Genomic DNA, 24,796 nt, shown 5'->3' on the forward strand with positions numbered 1-24,796 from the left:
GGCGCGCGGGGAGCCATGGCGGTGTTCTCTGCTCTTTGGGTGCTCTTACTGTGCCAGCTTTTGACATCATCCTCAGCCCAGGTAAGAGTTATCAAGTCCCGCATCCCTCCTTTCACGTAGCCGCCGGCATCACATCTTAATGCTGGTGTGTGTGTGTGTGTGTGTGTGTGTGTGTGGTTTTTGTTGGTAGCGTTAAATGTTTCTTCTTGTTGCAAAAAGTGAATGTGACCTGCGGATTGATGATACAGAACATCCCTTGTGTTGGTGATGGTGATGATGACAGTCGTTCTCTCTTGCAGCTGCTGTAGGCCTGACCTGCATGCCCTCCACCTTAAAACCTGATGCCTTCTCTGAATGTTTTCTCACGCAAATTCTCAATATTCCTCTCGCACAATTATCCTGAACTGAACGCGGGTGGCATTTTGTCTCTCTGGTTCTATAGTCCTATTCTACCTCTCCCAGGTCAAGCCTGATTGTGTGCAGGTGGCGGTGCCTTTCGCACTATTTGGTGAAGTCGGGGTTATGTTTTCCCTGAACCTGTGGAATGCACGGATTGGAGATCAGTGCCACAGCGCACAATGCCACCTCTGTTCATCCAGGCATCCTGGCTGAGTCGATCGCAGGGGCTCATTTGGAAAGTCGAAGTGAAATAAGTTTATTTTGTTTAGATGGCCCGTGAACTACTGCTTTACTTGTGTTTCCACTGAAATCTAGTTTAACCTTCCTCCTGTGAGTAAAGGGAGGTTTAAAGCATCATAGTTTTCATGCTGTGCAGTTGAATTTAATTTATGTCTAGTTACATCTTAAGAATTAGCCTTAATCATTTAATTTTGTTAACATTGTCCTGAATAGAATTGTACTAATTTTCTTATTGATTATCATGTTGTTGATGCCAAAATAGAGGCCTACCAAACATTTGTTGCCACTTTCTACTTTCATTCACTTTCAGGTCATATCAAAAAAAAAATGTTGAAGGAACAGTTGATGCAGAAATGCCTAATTGTGATGAACTTTATATTGCAGAGGCCGGGCCCCAGAGGAGCTCTTGGGCCACCAGGACCCCCAGGGCCACTGGGAAGGGATGGCACCGATGTGAGTTGACCAGACTCCAACAGTTTCTTTACTTAAACTAATGCACCTTTTAACGTTTGCCTGCAGTATTTTAGATTTAAAATATTTAAGATTTAACTCCAGCGAGTAGATAAGAAAAAGATGCTAGCACCTTTTTTGAATGGCACTTTCTTTCTGTGATTAACTGATTCATTTTACTCATCTTTTAAGAGAAAGAGAAAAGTTACAGATCAATATCACCAACAATTAGAATAATATTTTTACATTTGTGCTACAGTCTCTGTAGTGATAGTTTGTTCAGTGGACAGCTCAGTGGCCTCACATCTTTTTTATGTTGTATTTCAAAATCAAATTCTCACTCAGTTCGTAGAAAGTGTTTTCTTTGTGCATAAATGTGGTTGAAATGTTTCTAGACGTTAGCTTTTATCACATTGACTCCTCCCAAAGCCCCTCCTACAAGTATGAAATCATAACTATGGATGTCAGGTAGGCAGGGTTTCAGCGTGTGTCCACTAAATGGAGTTCAGTGGGTGGAAACGTATTGAAAAACTGCCTGGTTAATTATCCTTTCCCATTAAAAAGCTTGTACTTCTTCTTTATTTGGTCATATAAACTCATACAGTGTAGTATCAGTCAGCCTGATATGTGTGGATTTCGATCATTATACCTTGTCAATAAATGTTGACAATACAAGAACAATCCACTGAAATTTAAGCCACCAAACTCTGTTACTGGGGAGATGTGCTGGTATGTAGGATATGATGTTATTGTAAAAATATGAGTGACAATGATGTGATGAGAGTTTATTTGCACAAGTTATAAGAGGAAATTGGATTATGGGGAAGCCAAGTAGAAATAAAAACTTTGTTAACATGGCGACACATTTCCTAAACGCCTTTACATTTTTTTTTTATTTCCTTTATGTTTAGGTCTTTGATTTCTGTCAAACTTTCCTGTTAAATGAAAAAATGTTGGATATCCATGTCAGGAAATCTCAGAGTATTTTTTTAGTTGTGATTATGTTTGTGACTCCAGTAAAGTTTAGGCACACAGAGGGCCCATTCATACATTCCCCAACCCTGTGAGACCATCTAGAGTTTCACCTCACACCTCCTCCCTGCACCTTCAGCCCCCCTGTACAAACCAAACTGAAGCTTTCGTCATGTGACCAGTCCAGCTTCAGTCACTTTAATATTTCTGTTGCTTGTTATTACACTAAGATACTGAAGAATTGGTAAGATTGGAGTCAAGTATGTGTAAAAGTATTTGGTGTACAACATATATTACTTATTTTTTCTTTCTCATTAACAGGGCAAACCTGGACCTGCTGGACTTCCAGGGAAATCAGTAAGTATTCCAACAAGTCAAGTCAGTTTTATTTAGGGACTGTATGAAATTCAGTGGGGTGGTGATGGGGGCAAAGGCCCTCGCCAGTGTTATAAATGTTTTCTTTGAACCCTCCTCTTAATTTAGAAAAAGAACTGCAACACCCTTCCAACAACATGCCAAAATAGTATAAATTGGTACAACTTGTTAAATCAGTTACCCCAATTCAAACCTTAAAATTGTTCTCTAAAATCTTAATGAACCACGGCATTGAAAGTTGTCTTTTTTATATAAATATTTGTGTAACTTTTAACTATATTTCAAAGGAAGCCTGAAATAAAATATAAACGTAGGACAAGAAAAAAAAAAGACCCAAAAAAAAAGTCAGACTACCCTACCTTCAGCCAAAAGTAAAATGACTATGCCCTTCTCCTTTTCTGACTCCCTCTCCCCCCTAATAATTTTCACACACTACTTTATACAGACATTTGACTCAAAGGCCTTTACAATCTGTACAGTACCCTCTTTCCTTAAACCCTCGATTTGGATATGGTATTTTGGCTGCATTTCATGATGTCCAGAAAAAAGAAGTAGAAATCAGTTGTTCAGCTGGCTACATCATTTATTTCTTTTGCACTACTTCATAAATCTCTTGTCTCTGTAGGGTCCCAAAGGGAAATCAGGAATACCAGGCTCACCAGGAAAACCAGGCCTGCCAGGACTTCCAGGGGTGGACGTAAGTGTCCGATAAACACATACACAGATGATTCTCATACTAACGTAAACACACCACCTTTGTCTTTGTCAAGGAATGTCGGGAATCAATGCATAAACAGAGTTTCTGCTCTGAAATTGAAATGATCATTTTTGTTGACAGTGTTTGAAATAGCAGCAGAGCACGAGGCAATGATGTACTTTCTCTTCAGGGTTTGACTGGTCCTGATGGGCCCGCTGGGAAGGATGGACCCCCAGGGGATGGAGTAAGTGTGTCTTAGTCTTTTGATCCATCCGGGATCTGCTTAAAGATGCACCCAATTGAATGTTATGACCTCCTCTGCTTCAGCCTGCCCCCCATTAATCAACCAGTTGAAGTCAGCCACTAGTGAGACACACAGACACATATGTATGCAAGAACACTGCATGTTGATTGGATGGTGTTCTTTAGGAGGGTCTAACAGGGACACGGCCCGTGTTTCCTCTGTCAGCCTGGATTTGTCAAGCCGGCTCAGCCTCTTGGTGGGAATATTTTTAATGAGGGATCAGAATCGGCTTTATTTCTGCTGCTTCCCTAATCCGGCCCGGAATGCACACTGTTTCCCACCAATCTGTAAGACTGTAGGGGACGGTGATCTACTGCCCCGATGCTGAAGGGAACAGGTATTATCCTCAGAGAGATACAAGCGAGGACACAATTACAACACATGTGGCATCGAACTGCATCTGCACTGCTACACCTTATGATTAAACAGGAAGACTTCTACTTCCCACATTGAATATAGAATATGAAAGAATAAAGATTGAGGGACCTCCACGGTAAGGCTGCAAATTCACTGTCAAGACAGATAAACCCCCCCCTGGCAATTCAACTAATTAGCCAACTTAATGAGGAAGCTTGCATCAACCAATGTCCCTAATTGCTTGGATTACTACACTGTCATGGCTGCTTCATGGTGCTGAAGAGTCGTGAGAAGACAAACAGGATCAAACCGGTGGAGTCTGACACAGAGCGAAAGCTAGTGTACGGCAGAATATTAGCTCACTAAAACAGTAATACAGTATAGTAATAAGCTAACAGTGATAATGACTGTTCATTTTCACAATACAGATTTTTCTCAAATTTTAGGCTTACTGTTACATTCATAGGTAATTTTCAGCTACCTCACATTTGTTTATGATTGGTGTGGCAGTATACTCTGTTGTCGAGTTTACAGACTGAGGAATGCAGTAAATAAGTAACATCACAGTGTTATGCCTGTTTATTTGGAGTCTTTTGCCCTCTCAGGCAACACAAATACAGCTGTGAGGAAGGTAAACAAAGAGTTGGAGAAGGAGGTGATCATGCAGGATTAGTAAGTAAAGAGGAAGGGGCATCACAGGAAACCACAATTTGATCTTTTATTCATGGAACTAGCTTGTAGGAGGCATTTTTTTACTGGCAGACATAATGGATGAAGCATGTAAACAAATGGAAGTTAGTGAAGGAACGAGGAAGACATACGTGGATCTCAGCCCAACAATACTTGTTACTGTGTCCTCCACAGATAACAATACTAAGTATATGAGTAGTTTTGGGATTATACAAATAACAAAACTACATATGTGTTCATTTAATTGCCAAGATCCAGACATTTTCTCCTCTCAGTAACTTTAATGACTAGTTTTTAACAATCTCATAACCTACAGCAGAAAAAGTCTTGCCCCAATTATTACATATCAGCTTCCTTTAATACAGATTTTGTGGCATTTTTGCCTTTATTAATCATCAGCAGGAGAGATTAAGTCATGTATAGAAACAACACTCCTTTTCCCTTATTGTGTCTAGCTGGAAGGTGACTAACAATTGTGTCAAGCACCACACACACACACACACACACATACATACACAAAGTTATATAGTATAGTATACCCTTACAATAACTTAAAAAGCTGTTGAATTGCAGCCCCCATTAGTGGGCTGAACCCATTCAGAACAAATCAAAACAAGGTTTAAATTTTTTTTTTTTTTCATTAACAAGCCCCGATTTCAGTTAACTATGAGAAAGAAAGAATAATCTACATTTCTGTTATGTCCACAGATGGATAAGCATTATGTTCAAAGGGTTTTCTTTTGCACTGTATTATGTCCTAGAGGTTGATTGTGTTGATTTCTCTCTACAGGGTGAATCTGGACCTCCTGGGCCACCTGGACCTCCTGTAAGTACCCCCACTTACCTAAGAAACATCACACAGGCACACAGCTCCTGTATTCTGATGTGTAACCTCTTCACTCTGACCACTGTTACATTGACCATATCAGCCTAAAAGACTTATCACTCCTCTTGCTTTCCCGTATATGTATCGTCTTATCCCTACACCAATCGTTGGACCAAAGGCAGTTTGTCAGACTGCATTGGATAATTCCATGCTGAGAGAATCAAGTTCTGTAATTCGGCTCCTGTAAAGTCAGGGCTATGACTCAGCTCTAATCAGACTTGCCCTCAATTAACACTCGGCAAAGCGGCAGTGTCAGATATTGTCACAGGAGTACTGAGATTATAGTGGGCTCTGATCTAACTGGACAGCAGAAGTGCGTATCCACCTCACAGCAACAACCTGGGACAAACTTTCAAAGCGGATTTAATGCAGCAATACATCACGCGGTGGATATTGATGTTGTGAGTAAATCTAATCATCCCCTCGGTGTTTGTGACTTAATTTGCCTTCCTGTGTCTTCCGTAGGGCAGAGGGAGACCAGGAGCTCCAGTGAGTACACAGCACTGTCTTTTCATATCATTCTTATGTGCAGAAAGACAGAGATTGTGATGTTATTTATATAAGTTTTATATATCACTATAGCTTGTTTGAGTCGTGCTTGTGCATGTCAGATCATGTTGTAGCCCTGATTCCATCTACACATGTACTCTGATGTCTTGCACACACCCAGTGTCTTTTGTTTCCAGGGACTACCTGGAACCAACGGGTTGCCAGGCGGACTCGGACCCCAGGGTCCAGCGGTGAGTATCTGTCTGATTGCCCCAATTACACTTCCTGTCATCCTCATGTAGGAGTCACATCCTCTAATTCGGAATGAGATGGTCAAATAATTCCTGTTATCTATTCTATTTCATTCCTCTGCTTGATTCAATACCCAGTTGGCCCCAGAAAACTGTCAACTTATCGTCCAGTTAATTTATTTGGCTAAATAGAGAATGGCAGCAAAATCCATACCCGAGCGTCTGCAGCAGAAACAGTAAAGCTGATACTGATTCAGATCCAGCAGTTTTTTTTAACTCACAGCTCTGCTGAAATCAACCAGTACACCACTGCCCTAAATTCCTATATAATGTAGCAGGAGGATAAGAATAACCACCAGTATGTGGACTGGTTTAGTGTTTCTACTGGGTCACATTTTATTTGAATTAATCGATGCTCAAACTCAGCTTATGTGTAATTAAAAGCTCACTCCGTTTCAGAATTGTTAGCAGCAGAAGATATTTTATTGTCTGGGTCAGAAATGTATCTTAAGGTTGGGATTAGCATTGAAAATACAGTTTGGGTCAGTATAAAGATTTTTGTCAGGCTAATGTCAGGGTTACCATAGTCTGCAGGGATGCATATGAAATGACTATTGAATATCTAGTTTTTGCCACCTTTGAGTAGTTAGAGATCACCTCCAGACATGTTTTAAGACTTAAAAATACTCTGCTTGGAATAATAATTTGAGTCTGATATGTTTTTTCCACAAAAAAGTTTGTGGAATTGCATCTACTCCATGTGCCTCATTGAGGAATCCAGAATCTATGAATATGTGAAATGTGTGAAACTGCACAATGACGGTCAAACATCAAGAGAAGTGACAATAATCAAATCACATTTATTTGAGTGGAGGGGGACTTCAAGTGTTACTCTACTCTCAGGGACCACCACAACTGATTGTAGTAACTGTCCGTTTCTCAGGGTGCTGAGGGTCTTCCAGGACTTCCCGGACCTGCTGGCACTGATGGACCACCAGTAAGTGCAGTTATCATTATATACTTGACTGGTGCATACACTGTCATACACTGTATTTTTCCACTGCCACCCAGTGGATCTCTTGTTGAATGTCTGTGAATTCACTTCACCAACTGTAAGGAAGGAAAAGCACTGAACCAGGAATGTGTTAACATTAGATTGATATAACATCTCTTAATGTGCTGTGTGTGGTCATTTCTCCTTCTGTCAGGGTCTTCCTGGCACTCTTCATGATCTCAGCGGTGACCTTCTTGTAAGTTTTCAATCATGCACCTGTGAGAGCAGCGTAATGACAGTAAAGACACAATGAGAGTAGAGTCCTCAGTGGTTTGTCTCTGTCCTCTGCAGTGTCCTGCAATCTGCCCCCCTGGTCCCGCTGGTCCCCCTGGGATGCCAGGATTCAAGGTAAATATAGTTTCTGTCACGACTCTTTTTTGATGTATTTTGATTTATATGTCGCTCAGTATGTCTCCTGGGAATATACACAACTCATGTCACCCTGCAGCCTCACAATGCAGTTCCTCCTGCACACTCCTGGCTGTATTCAGTTCTGTATATTTCTGCTCATGTAGGGTCACACGGGGCACAAAGGAGACAAGGGAGAGCCTGGAAAAGATGGAGAGAAGGTGAGTTTATTATGTGACGTAGATATTTTGGCTACTGTCAGTGATATATAAGCATAGAATGAACTTATTATGAGTGCAGCTGCTCGTCTTTCTGTGATTTGGTGTTTTGTTGTCGTCCTAAGTGTCCTACTCTGTCTCTAGGGTGACGCTGGTCCTCCTGGCCCACCAGGTATTCCTGGGACTGTGGGTTTGCAGGTGAGTTACATAAAGATTATTCAGACCTTCTGTTACCTGTTAGTTTTCACTTGTTAGCTACACATACGTTTTGCCCTTTCGCATATTTAGTACAGCATCTCCAGGCAATTATGAAATATCCTGAGTGGTTTTTGATGTTTTAAAGTGCCTTCACAATCCTCTAATGCTGTGTTTCAGGGCCCACGTGGTCTCAGAGGTTTACAAGGCCCAATGGGATCAGTAGGAGACAGAGTAAGCTACTTTTAGAACATGATCACTCCTTCCTTGTTCAGCTTGTCACTCACAATGCAGACATGTACTTGATGATACAGTATGTTTCCTTTGGCCTCATACTCTGTTTGTCTCTAGGGATTGCCTGGTTTCAGAGGCAAACCTGGCATCGCCGGTATCATTGGAAAGACAGTGAGTCTCTCTTTGTTTCTAACACACTTGAAATAAAAACAGGGTTTGGTAGTAGTTCACAGCCAGAATAGACAGCTGGTCCCATCAATGAATAGCTGTGTGTGTTTCATCTGATGTCTCCAGGGTGACGCCGGAGAAAAAGGACCACAGGGATTCAGAGGACCCAAAGGAGAAATTGTAAGCAAAAGACTTTGATTTGTGACTATTAGTTTCACAAGCATATGTAAGATGTATAAATGACACCTTGATGTGTCTTTCAACAGGGTAAAATTGGTCCCAAAGGAGGTCCTGGGGGAGCAGGACCCAAAGGGGAGCCTGTAAGTGCATATCTTAAAAAAAAAATTGAATATACAAAATCTCTCAGAACTGTGAGGATGACATGTGATGTCGTCTTCAGGGTATTCCTGGCAGGGATGGCAAAGACGGTACACCAGGATTAGATGGCGAGAAGGTAAGTGCTTTCTGCGTGCTCTGGGGCTTAAATTAGTTGTGAGTCCACGGCCTGTGTAAAGCTGACGTCACCGTGTTGTCTGTGTTGACAGGGTGATGCTGGACGCCATGGGGTCGTCGGAGAGAAAGGACCAAACGGCCTCCCTGTGAGTATTTTGAAATAGACTTGAGTGTTTCCTGTCTAATTGATATTAAAGGATACTATTTAAATCCTTCATTACCTTGAGTCCCCAGTCTAAGTAGCAGTTTGAGAAGATGAATGTGCAGAGCGGGGCTGAGAGTGGGTATTACAATCAGAGTTAGTCCTAAGCACTGTGTTAAACTCCTGAAAAAGAAGTCATTGTTATGTATTTTCTGTTTCAGGGTCTACAAGGAAAGGCTGGCACTAAGGGATCTAAAGGAGAAGTTGTGAGTAATACAACAAAATAGAGACAGACTGTAACCTTAAAGATTAGGACCACAGAGGACAACTTTTATCTTCTCCCTTATTTTACACCAGGGTGATCCAGGGAAAGCCGGGGAGACGGGGCCCTCTGGAGAGCCAGGTATTCCTGTATGTATCTGATGGGCCTTTTTTGGGGGGGGTTATTACTGGGTCACAACCTCTCTGACATGTCACTTAACCCCACATGAAACTTTAACAATGTTGTGTTTGGACTCGAAACTTTCCTGACTTGTCCATGCCATATTTCATCTCAGGGTGACATTGGCATCCCAGGAGAGAGGGGGATAGCAGGACCCAGAGGAGTGGCTGTAAGTTAATGCTCACACTATAAACTAAAGTAACGTGTGCATGTATCTGTCGTCAAATTGCTGCACAAGTTTCAAAACCATCTATTACGAGACATTTAAAAGTGATCTTTACCCCATTTAGAAGCTAAATTATTATACCTTCTGCTGCACACATGGTCATCTGATGAATTTAACCAATTTACAGATTATTTTAATTTTTATTTGACTCAGGTTGCAACACTTTAAAGTATACTGTTTTAATAACCAGTGTGGCTATTTGAATGCATAATGACCTGAAAAATAAATAGAATTTATGTCCTCATCTTAAAAGACAACAATGCATAACAGCATACAGCATGAATTTGGTCACATTGAGACAAAACTGGAATATCAGGATAATAAACTACTCCCTTTTGAAGTTAATGATATTCTGCTACAAAAGTACTGAGAGTATTGCGATTCAATGGCTTGTTAAGGAGTTTGTTAGTAATGCAGGGCCAGTGATGAGAGCAGGTATTCATAAAGGAGGAATTCATAAACAGAGAGGCCTTTGTTTTTCATATCAGACCCTGCGGCGAGGAAAAAAGGATAAAACAGCATAGGAATTAACACACTTCTCTCGCACACTGCACTGCATAATGAATCATACCTCACAACCAGCATGCCCATTTTTTTTTTTAGTTCTTCTTCTCTGAAATGATAGCAAGAAAAAAACTCCTATTTTCTGTTTGCTTTACTACTGTATGTGTGTTTCCATCAGGGAGGTATTGGACCAGCGGGCAACGTTGGGCCTCAGGGAGTGAAAGGCTTCCAGGTCAGTTGCATGAAATCACCAATCATTATCAGTTGTTTTTGTTTTATTATGAGTCAACTCACTGGATGTGTGTGTGTGTGTGTGTGTGTGTGTGTGTGTGTGTGTGTTATGTATTGCAGGGGGTAAAAGGAGCCTTGGGGGATCCAGGTCTTCCAGGTCCAACAGGAATCCGTGGAGAGTTTGGTGAAAGGGTGAGTTTGACGTGTGTGACAATATTAAATCTGTCCCCGGGCTCAACGCCATCACGTGTAATCCCTGATACAGAAAAGGGCTGCGACTTCCTTATAATAATGAAAATATATTCTCTCTGTTATTATTGATTAATATACCAGTTGTTTTCTCGATTAGGTCTATAGAAGTTTTATAGAAGTCCTAAAATGTCGTTTTGTCCGAAAAAACAAAAATATTTAGATTTGAGAAGCTGGAACCAGAGAATTTTGGCCTTTTTTTTCTTCGATTATCAAAATAGTTGCTGATTAATTTTATGTCAGTAAACAAATTCATTAATTGACTAATCATTCAAGCTCTAATACAGTATATAAAAAAACAGATGAAAGGCCCCAAAACGAAAAGAAATCTTCATTAAGGGCCAAATTATAAAGAAATGTCTCCACACAAACACAGACAGAGCAGACATGTGAGGGGACTGTGTGTCAATAACCAGGTCGTACCACCTATAAACTCAAACTGCAGCCAGGAGAGATCTCAAACACAAAAAGGCCTCCTGTTCAGAATCTGAGGACAGAACAAAGCCAGTCTTTATACCGCTCCTGGTTCCCCTCAACCAGCCCACCTCACTTCCCTTCATCCCCCCTTCCTTTTACCACAGTGGGCCTTCCACAAAATGTCTCTGCATGGCTGTGAATTATTCTCTCTCTCTGTCCTTTTCCAACCCTATAGGGTCCCGTTGGAGCTTCTGGAGCTAAAGGAGACATGGTAATTATTTCAAAGTCAAGCTGGTCAAGCTTAAATATGACCTCCTCTGAATGCCCTGTGATAGTCTGCATCCAGCTTTTTAAAGTTTGTAATAGAGAACTGAGTATGTTTTATGCTGTTATGGGTAAATCCCAAATGTCCAAAATAAGTGTCAGGAACTAAGAAAAACATCCTTAATGTGTTGGAAGTCAGGTACCCTTGTTCAAACGAAGAGATAACACATACAAAAAAACTGAACTATATAATTCAGATCTCATGTTGTCTCTCTAGGGCGTGGCAGGAAGTGATGGTTTACCCGGAGAAAATGGAGAACCTGTAAGTATTTTCTCAATGTTCACTGTTCAATCAGAATCCAGACACATGCAGCATTAGTGACTCTAGAGACTCATTACTTTGTTTGCAGTAATTAGTTATACAATTGATCCAGAACTCTGCGGCCGGACTGCCAACGAGGACCAGAAGGAGAAAACACATTACACCAATCTTTACAGTTCATTTACATACAATGTACTAGTTAATACTTCATGGTCTTGCACCAGCCTATCTGGCCTCTCAGGTCCTCCGGCATGACGACAAAAAGTTCTGGTGAGGAAGCTTTTAGTTTTTATGCTCCGAGCTGTGGAAACAGTCTACACGAGGATCTGAGAGCAGCTGAAAGTGTTGATATCTTTAAAGTATTAAACCTACCTTTTAGCCAGGCTTTTGATTAGAATGTTTATAGCCATTATTTACAACTGTTTTATTGTCTTTTATCTATTATTGCTGTGTAACATTCTGTAATTTCAAATCATAGTTATGTTTAACCTCATTTTCAGGGTCCTTTTGGCCCAGTTGGACAAAAAGGACAGGTGAGCTATGTCAATGTTTTCATTTACATTTTGTCACACTTCTGCAGCGTTTCGCACCTCTACATGGACCCACTACATATAGTAGATGTCCGTCTATTAGCACAGAACGTAGTTCGATCAGATGTTGTGTGTGGGTGTAATTAGCAGCACAAGTTTGTTCCAAACTCCCTCACTAAACATTAAAAGCTGGTGCCTAGCTCTGAGCTGTTGCCCACTTGTCAGACTCATTGCACATGATTCTGCTTCACATTCCAGGTTTAATAGGATTAATTAGAGATAGGTTTTGCTGCTTTCGCTTTATTGGCCTGTTCGCTGCTATCGCCACAAGGGAGAGACGAGTCGCATTAAGCTGCAGCACAATTTATGTAATTAGAAACACAGCACTGATGAGCCTCACTCTCGCAGTCTCATTTACTGTTTGCTGTGCACGTTGGAGTAATTATCAAGCAACAAGACGCCATATGAATCCGCCCCCGCATTGTCTCAACAGACCCAGTTTGCTCCTTGCTTGGTGTTTAGTCAACGATCCAATCAGAGGCTTATGGATGTTTTTAGCTCCAGTTTGGAAGAAATTGATTTCTTCATTTCTGCAAAATCTGAGTTATTTAACTGATAATTCTTGTTGATTATAGTCAGGGAAGCGGGGTGAACTGGGACCTAAGGGCGTGACAGGTCCACAAGGAGAGCTTGGGGCAAGAGGGCTCCCAGGAAAACAAGGACCAATGGGCTTCCAAGGGGAGCAGGGTCAGCCTGGAATTGCAGGAAAGACAGGTGTACCCGTGAGTGTTTGTTTTTGTTTGTTTTATCTGTACAAAACTGTATAAAGCTTGTGATTGATGGAAGCATATTAAATGTCGATGTTTTCCAAAAAACTGCCTGAATGAGCACACACTTAAAAAATATCTTATTTACTCGTGTTTCAGGGTAAACTGACAAGTGAGCAGCACATCAGAGAGCTGTGTGGCTCAATGATCGACGGTGAGAAATCTTAATTTATCTTTTCTGTAGTTCACTCCAGCGTTGAGTAAAAGGAAAACAGGGAATTGACCTTCTGGTGTTTCCTATCACATGCAGATCAGATTGCACAGCTGGCCGCTAACCTTCGAAGACCCCTGGCCCCTGGAATGGTGGGCCGCCCCGGCCCTGCAGGGTCTCCAGGAAAGCCAGGAGTCTCTGGCTCTATTGGGCATCCAGGTATCCGTGGACCACCAGGGTACAGAGGCCTGCCAGGAGATCTTGGAGACCCAGGTCCCAGAGGTATGAAAAATGAAATCAGTCCTGTGGTTCCCAACCTAAGGGTCTGGGGTAGGAAAAGATAAACATGTTCTATGATACAAATTGGCTCTAATCTTTGTTTTTTGGATAATTTCACCTCTTCGGTTTAGAGGCAGAATCACTGCTAACAGCTCATAGACATCTGAAACATAAGGGGAGTTTTTTGTAAGGAGTCACAAGCCAACAGAGCAACTGGTTTGATCTTAAACAGAGCATTGTTTCTTGTAAGCTTAACATATATTTTCTATGTAAAATCTTAATCTGAAAAGTAGATAATTACTATTTTAGTAAAATAAATGTAGTGGAATAAAAACTATATCGCCTTCTGAAATGTTGTGGAGTAGAAGTATAAAGGGGCATACAATGGAAATACTCAAGTTAAATAGTACAGTACTTGCAGTTAATTAAAATGCTCTGTTTTTACAACAGGTAATGTTGGTGAGCAAGGTGATAAGGGAACCATTGGCAAAGCCATTGATGGGCCCACTGGAGACCAAGGATACCAAGGTATGTGGCCTTACTCAGTACATTCCAATTAGAGCTGGAACTGATGGGAGCTAGAACGTTGTTCCCTACCAATTTTAGTGAGTTGTGAAAATCTGCTGTGTGAGAAAAGTCTATTGTGGTACCATTTGTACTTTTGGCATTAATTATCATGACTGTCCCACAGGGTAATATTTGATGCAAAATTGTTAGATTCATTACGCAACTTCACTGTAGGAAATATTTTCTAATCTTAAAACACAAGTCTGTTACTAAACCGTCTTGGGCTCATTCCCTGTGTGCTGTCCACAGGTCTTCCAGGTGTACCTGGAATTGTCAAAGATGGTCGTGATGGATCTCCAGGAGATCCAGGTGAGCCTGGAGAGTCAGGCAGGGTAGGTAGGACTGGGCACCAGGGATCCCCTGGAATCTGTGATACATCAGCCTGCCAGGGAGCGTCGGTCGCTGGAAAATCCTCCAACCCCAAAAACCATTAACTTCCTGCTACCTGACGCCATCCACCCCAAGGAGGAGGGGTGATAAATGAGGGAAGGAAGAAATGAAAGAAGAAAAATGTCCTCTTTATTTAAATACATGTATCACAAGATGGGAAGAGTAACATCAGGTGTGATATTTTGAGAGGAATAGAGGAACATCAGAGGATTGACATGAATCCCAGAGCAACTGAGAGACAAAAACATCAAGATGACATCCAGAAAAAAAGTGGACAGAGGCACGGAAGAGTCCAAGAGAACAACTGCATTGCTCCAAATACTACAGTATCACATAACAAGACTTGACTTACAAACAACTGGAAAATGAATGATGAGTCCCTTGTGTATAAAAAACTTTGTACATGTTGTTTCCATGCCCCCATTACCTTGTTAACAGCCTTCTGGCAGATGACACTCAAAACAACAGTGACTGTCTCTGAAGTGAACGTGCATGCATCGTGGCCCATTAATGTAAATCACAGGTGTTACCTCAACATACAAGCTTACAGTGTAAAATATGGAAATAGGCGGCAGAGGCAAAAAGCCTCTGTCAAGGAGCTGTGTATGTATTGTAAAAGGAATAAAAAACACAAATACCCAGGTGCCCAGAAATTGTGTAGATTAATGCAAAACATTTTTTTGATAGTCTTTTTTTACAGCTTGTTTTCTGTTTTTTTTAAACTACATGTGATGTTGATTCTCTAGATTTGAGAATCAAAAACAAAATAAAACTTGTGGATGAATAAATCAGTCATTGTAAAATCAATTTAAGAATCTTAGGAGTAAAGTATATTTTTTTCTTTCTTTTTTTTTCTCTTTTTTTAACATCTAAAATGATCACATCCACTATGTACTACCGGTGCTGTAACTATTAAATATACATGACCTTAAATACTATTTATTATTTGTGGGTGACTGTTGTATGTACAGTAAGATGCTACAGCGACATGTTGTAAGAAAGAACAAATAAAGCCACTTTTCAGTAAAACATTACTCTTCTCTACATATCAAATGGACAGTCTGCACTTCAGAGTAATATTCTTAACACTACGAAAGTCAAGTAATTCCATTAATTCACAAAGTAGCAACACTTACACGCAAAAAACTTAAATATGTGAATGTATGTGGACAAGAAAACTGAACAAGAAAATTGAACAACATACTGTACGAACAAAGTTTAAGGAAAATAAACAATCAATGAAAATTCAAGTAAACGAAATCTGGATGAAGCATATAAAACATGCACATATAATTAAAATTTGCTAGATGTATGATAGCTTAAGAGCTGAAATCGAATCATTAGAGCACCATCTCAGCTGTCTTTCAAAGAGAAACAGTGCCACCTGTGTATGACTCTATGAAAAGCCCTTTTTTACAAACGTTGGCTCTCAAGGGGGAATAAATATATCAGTGGAAGAAGAAATGGCATGGCAGTTCAAACACTGGCTTGATAGAGTGTGGTGTTGAGATGCAGCCAAAGAAAACCAACCATGTTTGAGCATCACATCGTCTGCGACTCATCACTGTAATCATTGTAATGTCGTCAGAAGCAGAGCTCGTCTCAAAAGGACGCCTTTTGTCATTTAAAATGTTACAACACATCGAGCTAACCCACAGCCAGACCTCATAGGACAACCTACGCTGCTTTAGAGGTTAAATTAAAATGTACTCAAATATTTGGCTGATTTATTAGATAAAATAACGAGGGGATCATTGCTCTACCGCAAGAGGGATGTTCAGTGTCTCGTCCGTCTCCTGGTGGATGGAGTCCTGGCCTGAAGAAGGTCTGGATTTAAGAAAGAGTCCTTTCTCATCAGTGAACGCCTTCTGAAACTCCTGTAAAGGCAGATAATAGCAGATTATTGTGGTTAATGACAGATGGTACCATTGCTGTATTATCTTAAGTGCCCCTCTTCTGTACTGCAGGTGGTGGTGGTGGTGTTGCACACTGCCAGCACAATGTGGTTAGATAGATCAGGGCTTGCTTTAATTCGCTGCTATGTATTTTCTAGTATGTGAATCAATTTCCACAGACTGCAAAACTGCAACAGCAGATAATCCATCACATTAATTTAAAATAAAGTTTATTTGATTGTATACAGTAAAAGTGAGAGGAATTTAATTTGAACTCCAAATAACAAAAGTCATATAAAGTCAGCTGCAGTGCTTATTACTCAGGAAGAGACAGGCACTGTAATTAAGCTCTTATCTTCCAGCCCCAGGTTTCTACTCTCAAATAATTCAGTTGCAGGATGATCAACCCAAAAATGCTTCACATCAATCAATGTTCCTCACAAACCCCCAAAATTTAACAACACAAACTTACCTCTTTGAGGGTGTCTCCATATGCTTTATTGATGTATCTGAGGAAGGCAGTGGTCCACTGCAGGGTGGTGACTTTGTCTGTGTCTGACTCACAGAACGGCACCAGCATGTTCAGCTCATCACAGCATGAACGAATCCTCTTCCTGCGCAGCAGCAAAGACAAACAGATGTTTATAATCAACATTTCTCCAACTTTACTGACCTGCAACACTGTTCTAATATCCTAAAATCCCACAAAGCAATAATTTACCTTTGATGGATGTGTAAATTACAACACTACCCCTGTCAGTAATGGTGTCCAAAATCTCACTTTACTCCTCACTTAATACCACCATAGACTAAACTAATTAGTTCTTATTATGTAGGGAATAATGTACAGTGAGTGAACAAGGGAGAAATTTTGGCCACAGTAGTGATGGCTTAGCTTTGCACGCACTCTTAAAAACGTAACACATTATATCACACCCCAGACTAATATGGGGAAAAATATGTGACTATGGCCCAAATTGAGATTAAAACGAACATTAATATTTAGTTTTTCATAAGACCATGTCACAAATTGTGGATGATGCAGCGACACGTTCAGATGTTAGTAATGGCTGCTCACCTGCGTTCCCTCTCCTTACTATTGTGTCTCTCCCTGCGCTGGCTAAGTGACACATGAGATCGAGGTCTTTTCCTGGCGCTGCTCCCTGATTCTCCAGCCGAGTCTGGGGTAGACTTAGCAGCCTTGACAGGTTGAGAGCTGTGGGTGCTACAGTGCTTCCTGGAGGGAGCAGCAGGTGTCGCCACATCATCTATGAAAAACATGAGAGTGTATAAGACCGAATTAGACACAAATCATATGAATTTGCAGTGTAATATGGCAGACAACAACAAAAAAACTGCAACTTTTGAAATAAGAGTAGTTTTAGAGTACTGATTATTACTTTCTATGTTCACCAACTGCTTTTCCTCTGCTGAGTTGCCACTTGTATAGTGAGCTTTTGTAACAACTCTCTCCGGGCGAAAATTAAATGCAAAACTCTTGGGGATGATTAAACCCTGATGCTTGTTAGGTTCAACCAGGTGAGGAATGTGGCCAATCACCTGTGATTGAAACAGGGAGGGAAAATGGATTAAACAATGAATTCTGTTTCATATAAAGCTGTAAGAAAGTTTTGATATTTTTTATTCACCATACTTGTTCACACATGTTGATGACTGGGTTAAATACACCCCCTACAAATGGGCTGGAAGCCTCAAAAGGATTTGCTCTGTCAGTTTTCACCCACGTCTGCATTTGAGGGTGTATGACTGCCTCTTGAGCCTCTGCAGACTGCTGAAGCATTGTCAAAAAACTGAAACACAACAACAGAGATAAACACAGTCCATAAAAATTAGTAGTTCAGCATTATGAGGCTATATTTATTAGCAAATAGCAACACGCTGTATTAGTGACGCCTACTTGCTAAGAACTGCAGACTGAATATCTTGCTGCCTTGGGGTGTCAGCAGACATGGTGTTGAACCTTTTCTCCAAGCAAACTCTAGCAGCCGATCTGGACCGCTTCTGTGAAGATGTGCTGCTGTTGGCACGTGATTCAGTCGGACTGACTCCATCTCTGACTCTGGCCAGCACAAAACCTGGGACCTCTCCGTAGGAAGCTGGTGTCTTTTCTCCTGGCATCACCAGACAATGTTCATCAGTTGAAGTTGATAAGTCAATAGCTTGAGTGGTTGTGAGGGGAGAAATTACTGTGGATCCAGTGCCGTCTTTACCCATCACTGTAGCAGGGTGAGATCTGGCATCTGGCCCATCTGGAGGCGCAGCTTGTGCCTCCATGTGTGCCTGGATAAGGTGCTGAAGGTGTGTATATTCACCCTCTGACATCTCCATCAGACCAAGCTCAGTTCCCAACATCTGCCCCTGATCATGGGTCAAACATCCACCTTGGCTCAAAATCACCCCGACAGAGTCACAGGTGTGTTCTCTGAATGAAGGTGAAGGTGATGCGTGGATGGTTTTACAAGCTGAGGAAAAGAATGACATCCTTCACTCTAGAGAGGGGATGGAGATCAGGAAAAATATGTCTTTACTGGCCAAGCACGTGTACATACAAGTTGCTCTCAATGTACTTACACAGAAATAGACATAACAGCAAGGACAACAAAGCAGAAAAGATAAAAATAAAGAATAGACAGGACTATTATGTTCACAAAACAGGCCATACAGCTTCGGTACATGTTAACCGACTTCTACTAGCGTTAGTTAACTGTGGTGTGCCCTGTAAGCTGACCCGGCATGAATGTTAACGTTATTAAAATGTTATCTATGAACGTAACGTAACGCTAGCGTAAACTGTTGTTAAAGTTAGCCAAAACACACTAGTAAAGATTAATAATGCTAATTGTAAACAATTTATCCACAATTCCAAGATGTCAGTCGTGGACAAACCGTCAGTAATTACAAAAGCTAACGATGTTGGCTCGTGAATTTACTCTTAGCGAACGAGGAACTTTAAGCTAGCTTTAGTACATTTGAGAAGACGTTGGCGTACGCTAACGTTAAAATCTGGGTAAAAACTCGCCACCTTAAAACGATAAATAATTATAAACGCCTTAACATTTTCAATAGTCAATTATTAAATCGTTCAATGTATAAGGGTTGGACTCTTAATAAATTGCAGTTATTATTCAGCTCTCTTTATTGGTCTTACTGGGTCTTCCACTTACTTTAATGCCAACTCCTCAATTGACGTTGGTGTCCAACCCCCGGACGTCGTTAAACTCCGATTATTTAAATGTGTGTTTATTTTGTACAGACACAACATATTTTGTACAGCCACAAAGGAGAGTATAGCAATATCTGAAATGTTACCAAAAAATGTAAAAAGCAGTGATGTAAAGTAACTAAGTATAAGTACTTGACTTAAGCACACGTTAGATGTACTTGTACTCCACTACATTTCAGAGGGAAATATTGCACCTTTTTACTGCTTATAGAATATTATTCAGTATTGTAAACAGTGGTGGAATGTAACTAAGTACATTTACTCAAGTACAGTACAAATTGGAGGTACTTGTAGTTTAATTTAGTATTTACCTTTTATGCTACTTTATATTTCAACTACACTACATTTAAGTGGGAAATATTGTACTTTTTACTCCACTACATTTATCTGACAGCTTTAGTTACTAGTTACTTTGCAGACTAAGATTTTACAAACTAAACATATGATTAACTTAAAAAACATGTTAACAATGCATCATGTTTTATAAATTCATCATACTAACCAACAGTATAAAATAGTTCAAATCAGCTCCACCTCAACCAACAGTAAAATATCAATTACACATAGTAAAACACTCACAGAGGTCATTTTTAGTTTACTTTTGATACTTACATTTTGCTGATAATACTTCTGTATTTTTACTTTAGTAATATTTATAAGAAAATCAATGGGTGATTTTTCTATTCTTTTTTATTTTGTTCATTTTGTCATTTTACAGGAGCAAAATAACCTGCAAAAGGTGTTGTATTTTTTAAGCTTATTATTAGGGCTTTTTTAGGTAACATATTCAGTTGTAAGGTAATCACTAACTGCAGCTGTTAGATAGATGTAGCAGAGCCCAAAGTACAATATTTTCCTCTGAAATGGAGTAGATGTATGAAGAAACATAATGTGGAAATACTCCACTAGTACCTCGAAATTATAGTTAAGCACAATACTTGGGTGACGTACTTACGTTACATTCCACTGCAATTACCAAAGCTAGATCAATATCAACTCCTTGGTGGACACTGTGATGCCTTATGAAAGAAGACGCCGGATTCAAGTGAATGCTGTCGCCCCCCTTTGGTAAGATATGAGTTTTGCAGGTGGCTGTGGAGGCTTATAGACAATACTGCTATTGCAGGCAAATGAGACCTCTATTAATATGGATTTTTTTTCCCAAGGACTTTCTCTCCATTTCCTCGCCCTTGCTTACTCATTGTCTGCCCCCACATTTTTGTCACAGCAAGAGCCCTTAAGAAACCTGGAAAGTAATTTAAAGGTGGTGCTTGTTATTTGCAAAATACCGCATTTTACTGTGAAAACAACATTACTCATTCCAGCACACTACCCTTTATTGATTCAAGTCTGTATTGCCAAACAATCTACATGATGCACAAGAGTAAACAATGTACCAAAAAGCATTTCCCTGGAATGGGGATTATGTGTGTCATGTGTGTCAAAGCCAGGGAAGATCTTTTCACTCTGGCTGGTGCGGTTTTGAACCAGGGCAGGTAAAACCAGACAGACTGGTCAACATTTCTCAAATGCATTGAGAGTATGGAGAGGCTCCTATAACAATACGTGTGCAAACCAAACCAATAGCACTGACATGGGCATTTTTTCTCTTCCACCGCTGGATATATTAATCACATACAGTATATTAATTACAAACAATTAGAAACCAGCTTTAATGTCTATATGTCTCTCCAATTGTAGGCTGTTTCCTTGCAACAAGCTGTGATACAATCAAGTTGTACTGTTAAGCCTTTAATAGATATTGCTTCTGAAGAGATGTTGCTTCTCCTTCAAAATAGTACTACAATGTGTAATCCACCTCTGTAAAGGAGACTTTTTAATTGTAACTCTCAAAAATACGCACTGTGCTTTATTATGGGATTTGTTTTTTAAAGTAACAGATTTGAGTACTGCTCACGTAGCAATCAATCAATCCAAATATTGATGACAAAATCAGACTAAATACAAATTTAAAAAGGTATTATTCCTTTTATTGACTTCTTGCATTCTAAAAGAACAATGAAACTGAATTTTATTATCAGCAGAAGAACATAAAAGCCAGATCAAGGCTACTGTACTGACACTATGGCTATGTTAAAAAAAAAAAAACGGAGAAACAAAAACTGTACACTTTCTGTACAAAACATTTCTAACTAGAAATGCACATTGAGTAGTTGAATTTACAAGTGATCAATTAACTTTAAAAGGCATTTAGTCATAATCAAATAACAAAAATAAACACATGTACTTTGAATACAACAAGACAAACTAGAACATAATGAACTCAAATACTTCTGAGCATTTCCATATCAAGCCACAATGCCTGATCTTTTGCATGGCTTTACCAGTAGTCAACAGGTCATGTCAAAAGATATGGACAACTACTTTCCTTGTGAAAAATACATTCAATGTGTGTTATGCTGTAGTATCTCTCTGTCTTGTCCCATGTGTTATGATTTGTCTAACTTGCCTTGACATTGCTTTTATTTCCATAACTGTCCATACTTTGATTGGTTTTAGTTTCAGCGCACGCACCATGAATCCCCTGCTTATCAGTTTCCTTTCCCTCTTCCTTTTTTGCTTCTCCACCACCTGTGCCTGCATCTACTGGTGTGCTTTTTTTACCAGCAGGATTTTTCTCCTGCTCCTGTGTTTTCCCTTTGACCAACTCTCTTTCCCGACTCACTGGTCTACCTCTACTCCAGTCCCTGTCTGTTGGGTGACCTATTTGTTTGCGTTTCGGACTGAAGACATCAGAATTGTTGATCATACGATTTGGAAAGCGTATGAGACCTTCTGTTGGAGTGGGAAGTAAGGCAGCTCTGTGTCTCTGGGGTTTTACTGCTTGCTGGTTTTGTAGGTTGTCAAAACCAGGGCACAAGTTTCCTCCACTGTTTTGAGTTGGAACTAAGGGCCCTCTGTACGGTGCAATATGTGGCTCACTGGGGCCTTGGAATCTGGTAACCTCATGAGGACTATTGAAATGAGGTGATGCTGGCTCAGAACTGACTGAATCTAACCCTGGGCCCTCAGAGTTTGTATCCCACCTCCCAGGCCCATGTCTTATATCTGAAGTTTCAGGTGCTGGCCCTCTCATATCTGTTTTACCAGGCCCTGGCCTTCTCATGTCTGGACCTCTCCATTCCCTCCTAAAATCATGCTCAAATCCTTGTCTACCTGGTCCAGGGCTGTTCATGTCGACACCTCGCCTTTCTGATCCTAGCCCCCCACAATCTAAAAACCTCCCATCAGTCCCTGGACTTTCAATGTTAGTATTTCTGTTTTCAGGTCTTGGGCGTCTTAAATCTGGACCTCCAGGGCCTCTCCTGTTTGGGCATGAATTCATCAAGTCTAAACGTCCCCTATGAGCCCCAGGTCCTTCCATATTAGGTCCTCTCATATTACCCCTGAAGTCTGGCTGCCTCCAGTCATTCCCCATATCTGGTCCCCCTCTCGTATCTGATGATGGTCCTCTCATGCCTGGACCTCTTCTATCATGTCCTTGTCCTCTATTGTCTGGATCTCTTTCTCCTCTGAAAAATGGTTCAGGACCCCATTTGTTTGGCCCAGCACCCCCTCTGTCAGGCTCTCTCCATTCATTTGTAGGCTCTCCCCTACCAGGCCCTGGGCATACCATATCTAGATCATCCTGGACAGGCTCTGAAAATGGCATATTTGGCATGTCCTGTATGGGCCTTGGTCTCCTACTTCCAGGGCCTCTCCATTCCATACGAGGACCTTGCCTACCGTGTTCTTGAACCTGCTCATCTGGACCTTCTTGGATGGGCCCTGGACCCCTGTTTCCATGTCTTTTCCAATCATCTCCTGAAAATTTGCTTTCATTTCCAACAGCCTCCATATTGCACCCTCTTCCATCTGACCATTGTTCCTCTCTGTCTGTGCCTCTCCTATCAGGTGCGGAGCCCCTGAAGCCTGGCCCTTTCAATCTTTCTCCCCAATTTAGACTGCTCTCTGGCCCTGGACCCCTCAAGTTTCGACCTGTTTTATCAGGTCCTAAGCCCTCTATATCTGGGCTGTCTTGGATAGGTTCTGAGTCTCCAAAGTCAGCCCCTCCCCAGTCATCTCTTCTATTTCTTAGACCTTCTGTATTTGGACATTTCTGCCTGATGCCTGAACCACCTGATCTTCTCCAATCAGGTCTTGGACCCTGAAAATCTGGACCTCTCCTTTCAGGCCCAGGTTCCCTTAAGCCTGAGCCTCCTGGTTCTTCTCTGCCAGGCCCTGGGCCATCAGTGAGTGGACCGCTACTTTCACAACCTGGTCCTCTAAAATCTGGACCTCTTGGACGTTTCCTATCAGGCCCTGAACCCTCCATAACAGTTCTTTCAGGCCTCACTCCTCTGAAGTGTGGACCTCCTGGCCCTCTCCTGTTGGGCCCTGGATCCTCCATACCAGAACCTGATCTGATGTCTGGACCTCTTCTGTCAGGCCCTGGCCCCTCCATATTTGGATGTCCAAATTCTGGCACAGGACCCCTGAAGTGTGGTCCTCTACTGTGAGGCCCTGGACCTTCCATATCAGTTCTTTCATGCCCCAGTCCTATGAAGGCAGGCCCATGACCTCTCATAAATGGTCCTCTCCTGTCAGACCCTTGGCCTTGCAAAGAGGGACCTCTCCTTTCACACCCAGGCCCTCTTAAGTCTGGACCACCTGGTCCATCCATGGCAAGACCTCTCCTATCAGGCCCGGGTCCCTGGAAATCTGGACCTCCTGGTCCTCCCCCATCAGGACCAGGACCACCCATAGCAGGACCTCTCCTATCAGGAACTGGTCCACTGAAATCTGGACCTCCTAGTCCTCTTCTTTCAGGTCCTGGAGCTTCCACAGCTGAACCTCTCCTTTCAGGTCCTGGTCCTCTGAAATCAGGATATCCAGGTCCTCTACTATCAGGCCCAGGATGCTCCATAGATAAACTTCTCCTTTCAGGTCCTGGTCCTCTGAAATCTGGACATCCAGGTCCTCTACTATCAGGCCCAGGACGCTCCATAGATAAACTTCTCCTCTCAGGCCCTAGTCCTATAAAACCTGGACCTCCAGGTCCTCTCCTGTCAGTCCCAGGACCCTCCATACCGGGACCTCTCCTTTCAAGTCCCTGGCCTCTGAAATCTGGATCTCCAGGTCCAGTCCCAGGACCCTCCATCGCGGGACCTCTTCTTTCAGGTCCCGGGCCTCTGAAATCTGGACCTCCAGGTCCTCTCCTGTCAGTCCCAGGACCCTCTGTAGTGGGACCTCTCCTTTCAGGTCCCGGGCCTCTGAAATCTGGACCTCCAGGTCCTCTCCTGTCAGTCCCAGGACCTTCAAGAGCTGGACCTCTC

The 24,796-nt window shown here is 41.5% G+C and overlaps 2 protein-coding genes across 2 annotated transcripts; one reads left to right on the forward strand and one right to left on the reverse strand.

The window, feature by feature from the left end:
- Window positions 1–15: 15 nt before the first annotated feature.
- Window positions 16–14,365, forward strand: col9a3 (collagen, type IX, alpha 3). Its single transcript, XM_070911033.1, has 32 exons — window positions 16–81; window positions 1,024–1,092; window positions 2,383–2,418; window positions 3,062–3,133; window positions 3,324–3,377; window positions 5,275–5,310; window positions 5,836–5,859; window positions 6,057–6,110; window positions 7,054–7,107; window positions 7,319–7,360; window positions 7,456–7,512; window positions 7,680–7,733; window positions 7,875–7,928; window positions 8,106–8,159; window positions 8,277–8,330; window positions 8,454–8,507; window positions 8,594–8,647; window positions 8,728–8,781; window positions 8,873–8,926; window positions 9,144–9,188; window positions 9,280–9,333; window positions 9,480–9,533; window positions 10,273–10,326; window positions 10,446–10,517; window positions 11,227–11,262; window positions 11,533–11,577; window positions 12,078–12,110; window positions 12,743–12,889; window positions 13,034–13,088; window positions 13,185–13,367; window positions 13,815–13,892; window positions 14,181–14,365. The coding sequence occupies exons 1-32, from the start codon at window positions 16–18 to the stop codon at window positions 14,363–14,365; spliced, it is 2,037 nt and encodes a 678-aa protein (XP_070767134.1).
- Window positions 14,366–16,072: 1,707 nt separating this feature from the next.
- LOC139289570 (transcription factor-like 5 protein) lies at window positions 16,073–18,718 on the reverse strand. Its single transcript, XM_070911202.1, has 6 exons — window positions 18,135–18,718; window positions 17,871–18,027; window positions 17,617–17,776; window positions 17,295–17,484; window positions 16,689–16,830; window positions 16,073–16,198 (listed from the first exon to the last, which is right to left on the reverse strand). The coding sequence occupies exons 1-6, from the start codon at window positions 18,716–18,718 to the stop codon at window positions 16,073–16,075; spliced, it is 1,359 nt and encodes a 452-aa protein (XP_070767303.1).
- Between the last annotated feature and the right edge of the window lie 6,078 nt (window positions 18,719–24,796).

Source organism: Enoplosus armatus, chromosome 8, assembly GCF_043641665.1.
Source record: "Enoplosus armatus isolate fEnoArm2 chromosome 8, fEnoArm2.hap1, whole genome shotgun sequence".
In the NCBI taxonomy this organism is placed as follows: Eukaryota; Metazoa; Chordata; class Actinopteri; order Centrarchiformes; family Enoplosidae; genus Enoplosus; species Enoplosus armatus.

Coding starts and splice junctions, on each gene's coding strand:
- col9a3 (XM_070911033.1), top strand. CDS start 16: ATGGCGGTGTTCTCTGCTCTTTGGGTGCTCTTACTGTGCCAGCTTTTG. Junction 9,534..10,272: donor CAGGACCCAGAGGAGTGGCT/GTAAGTTAATGC, acceptor TGTTTCCATCAG/GGAGGTATTGGACCAGCGGG. Junction 10,327..10,445: donor AGGGAGTGAAAGGCTTCCAG/GTCAGTTGCATG, acceptor TATGTATTGCAG/GGGGTAAAAGGAGCCTTGGG.
- LOC139289570 (XM_070911202.1), bottom strand. CDS start 18,718: ATGTCATTCTTTTCCTCAGCTTGTAAAACCATCCACGCATCACCTTCA. Junction 17,777..17,870: donor TCATCAACATGTGTGAACAA/GTATGGTGAATA, acceptor TTTCAATCACAG/GTGATTGGCCACATTCCTCA. Junction 16,831..17,294: donor AGTAAGGAGAGGGAACGCAG/GTGAGCAGCCAT, acceptor GCTGCTGCGCAG/GAAGAGGATTCGTTCATGCT.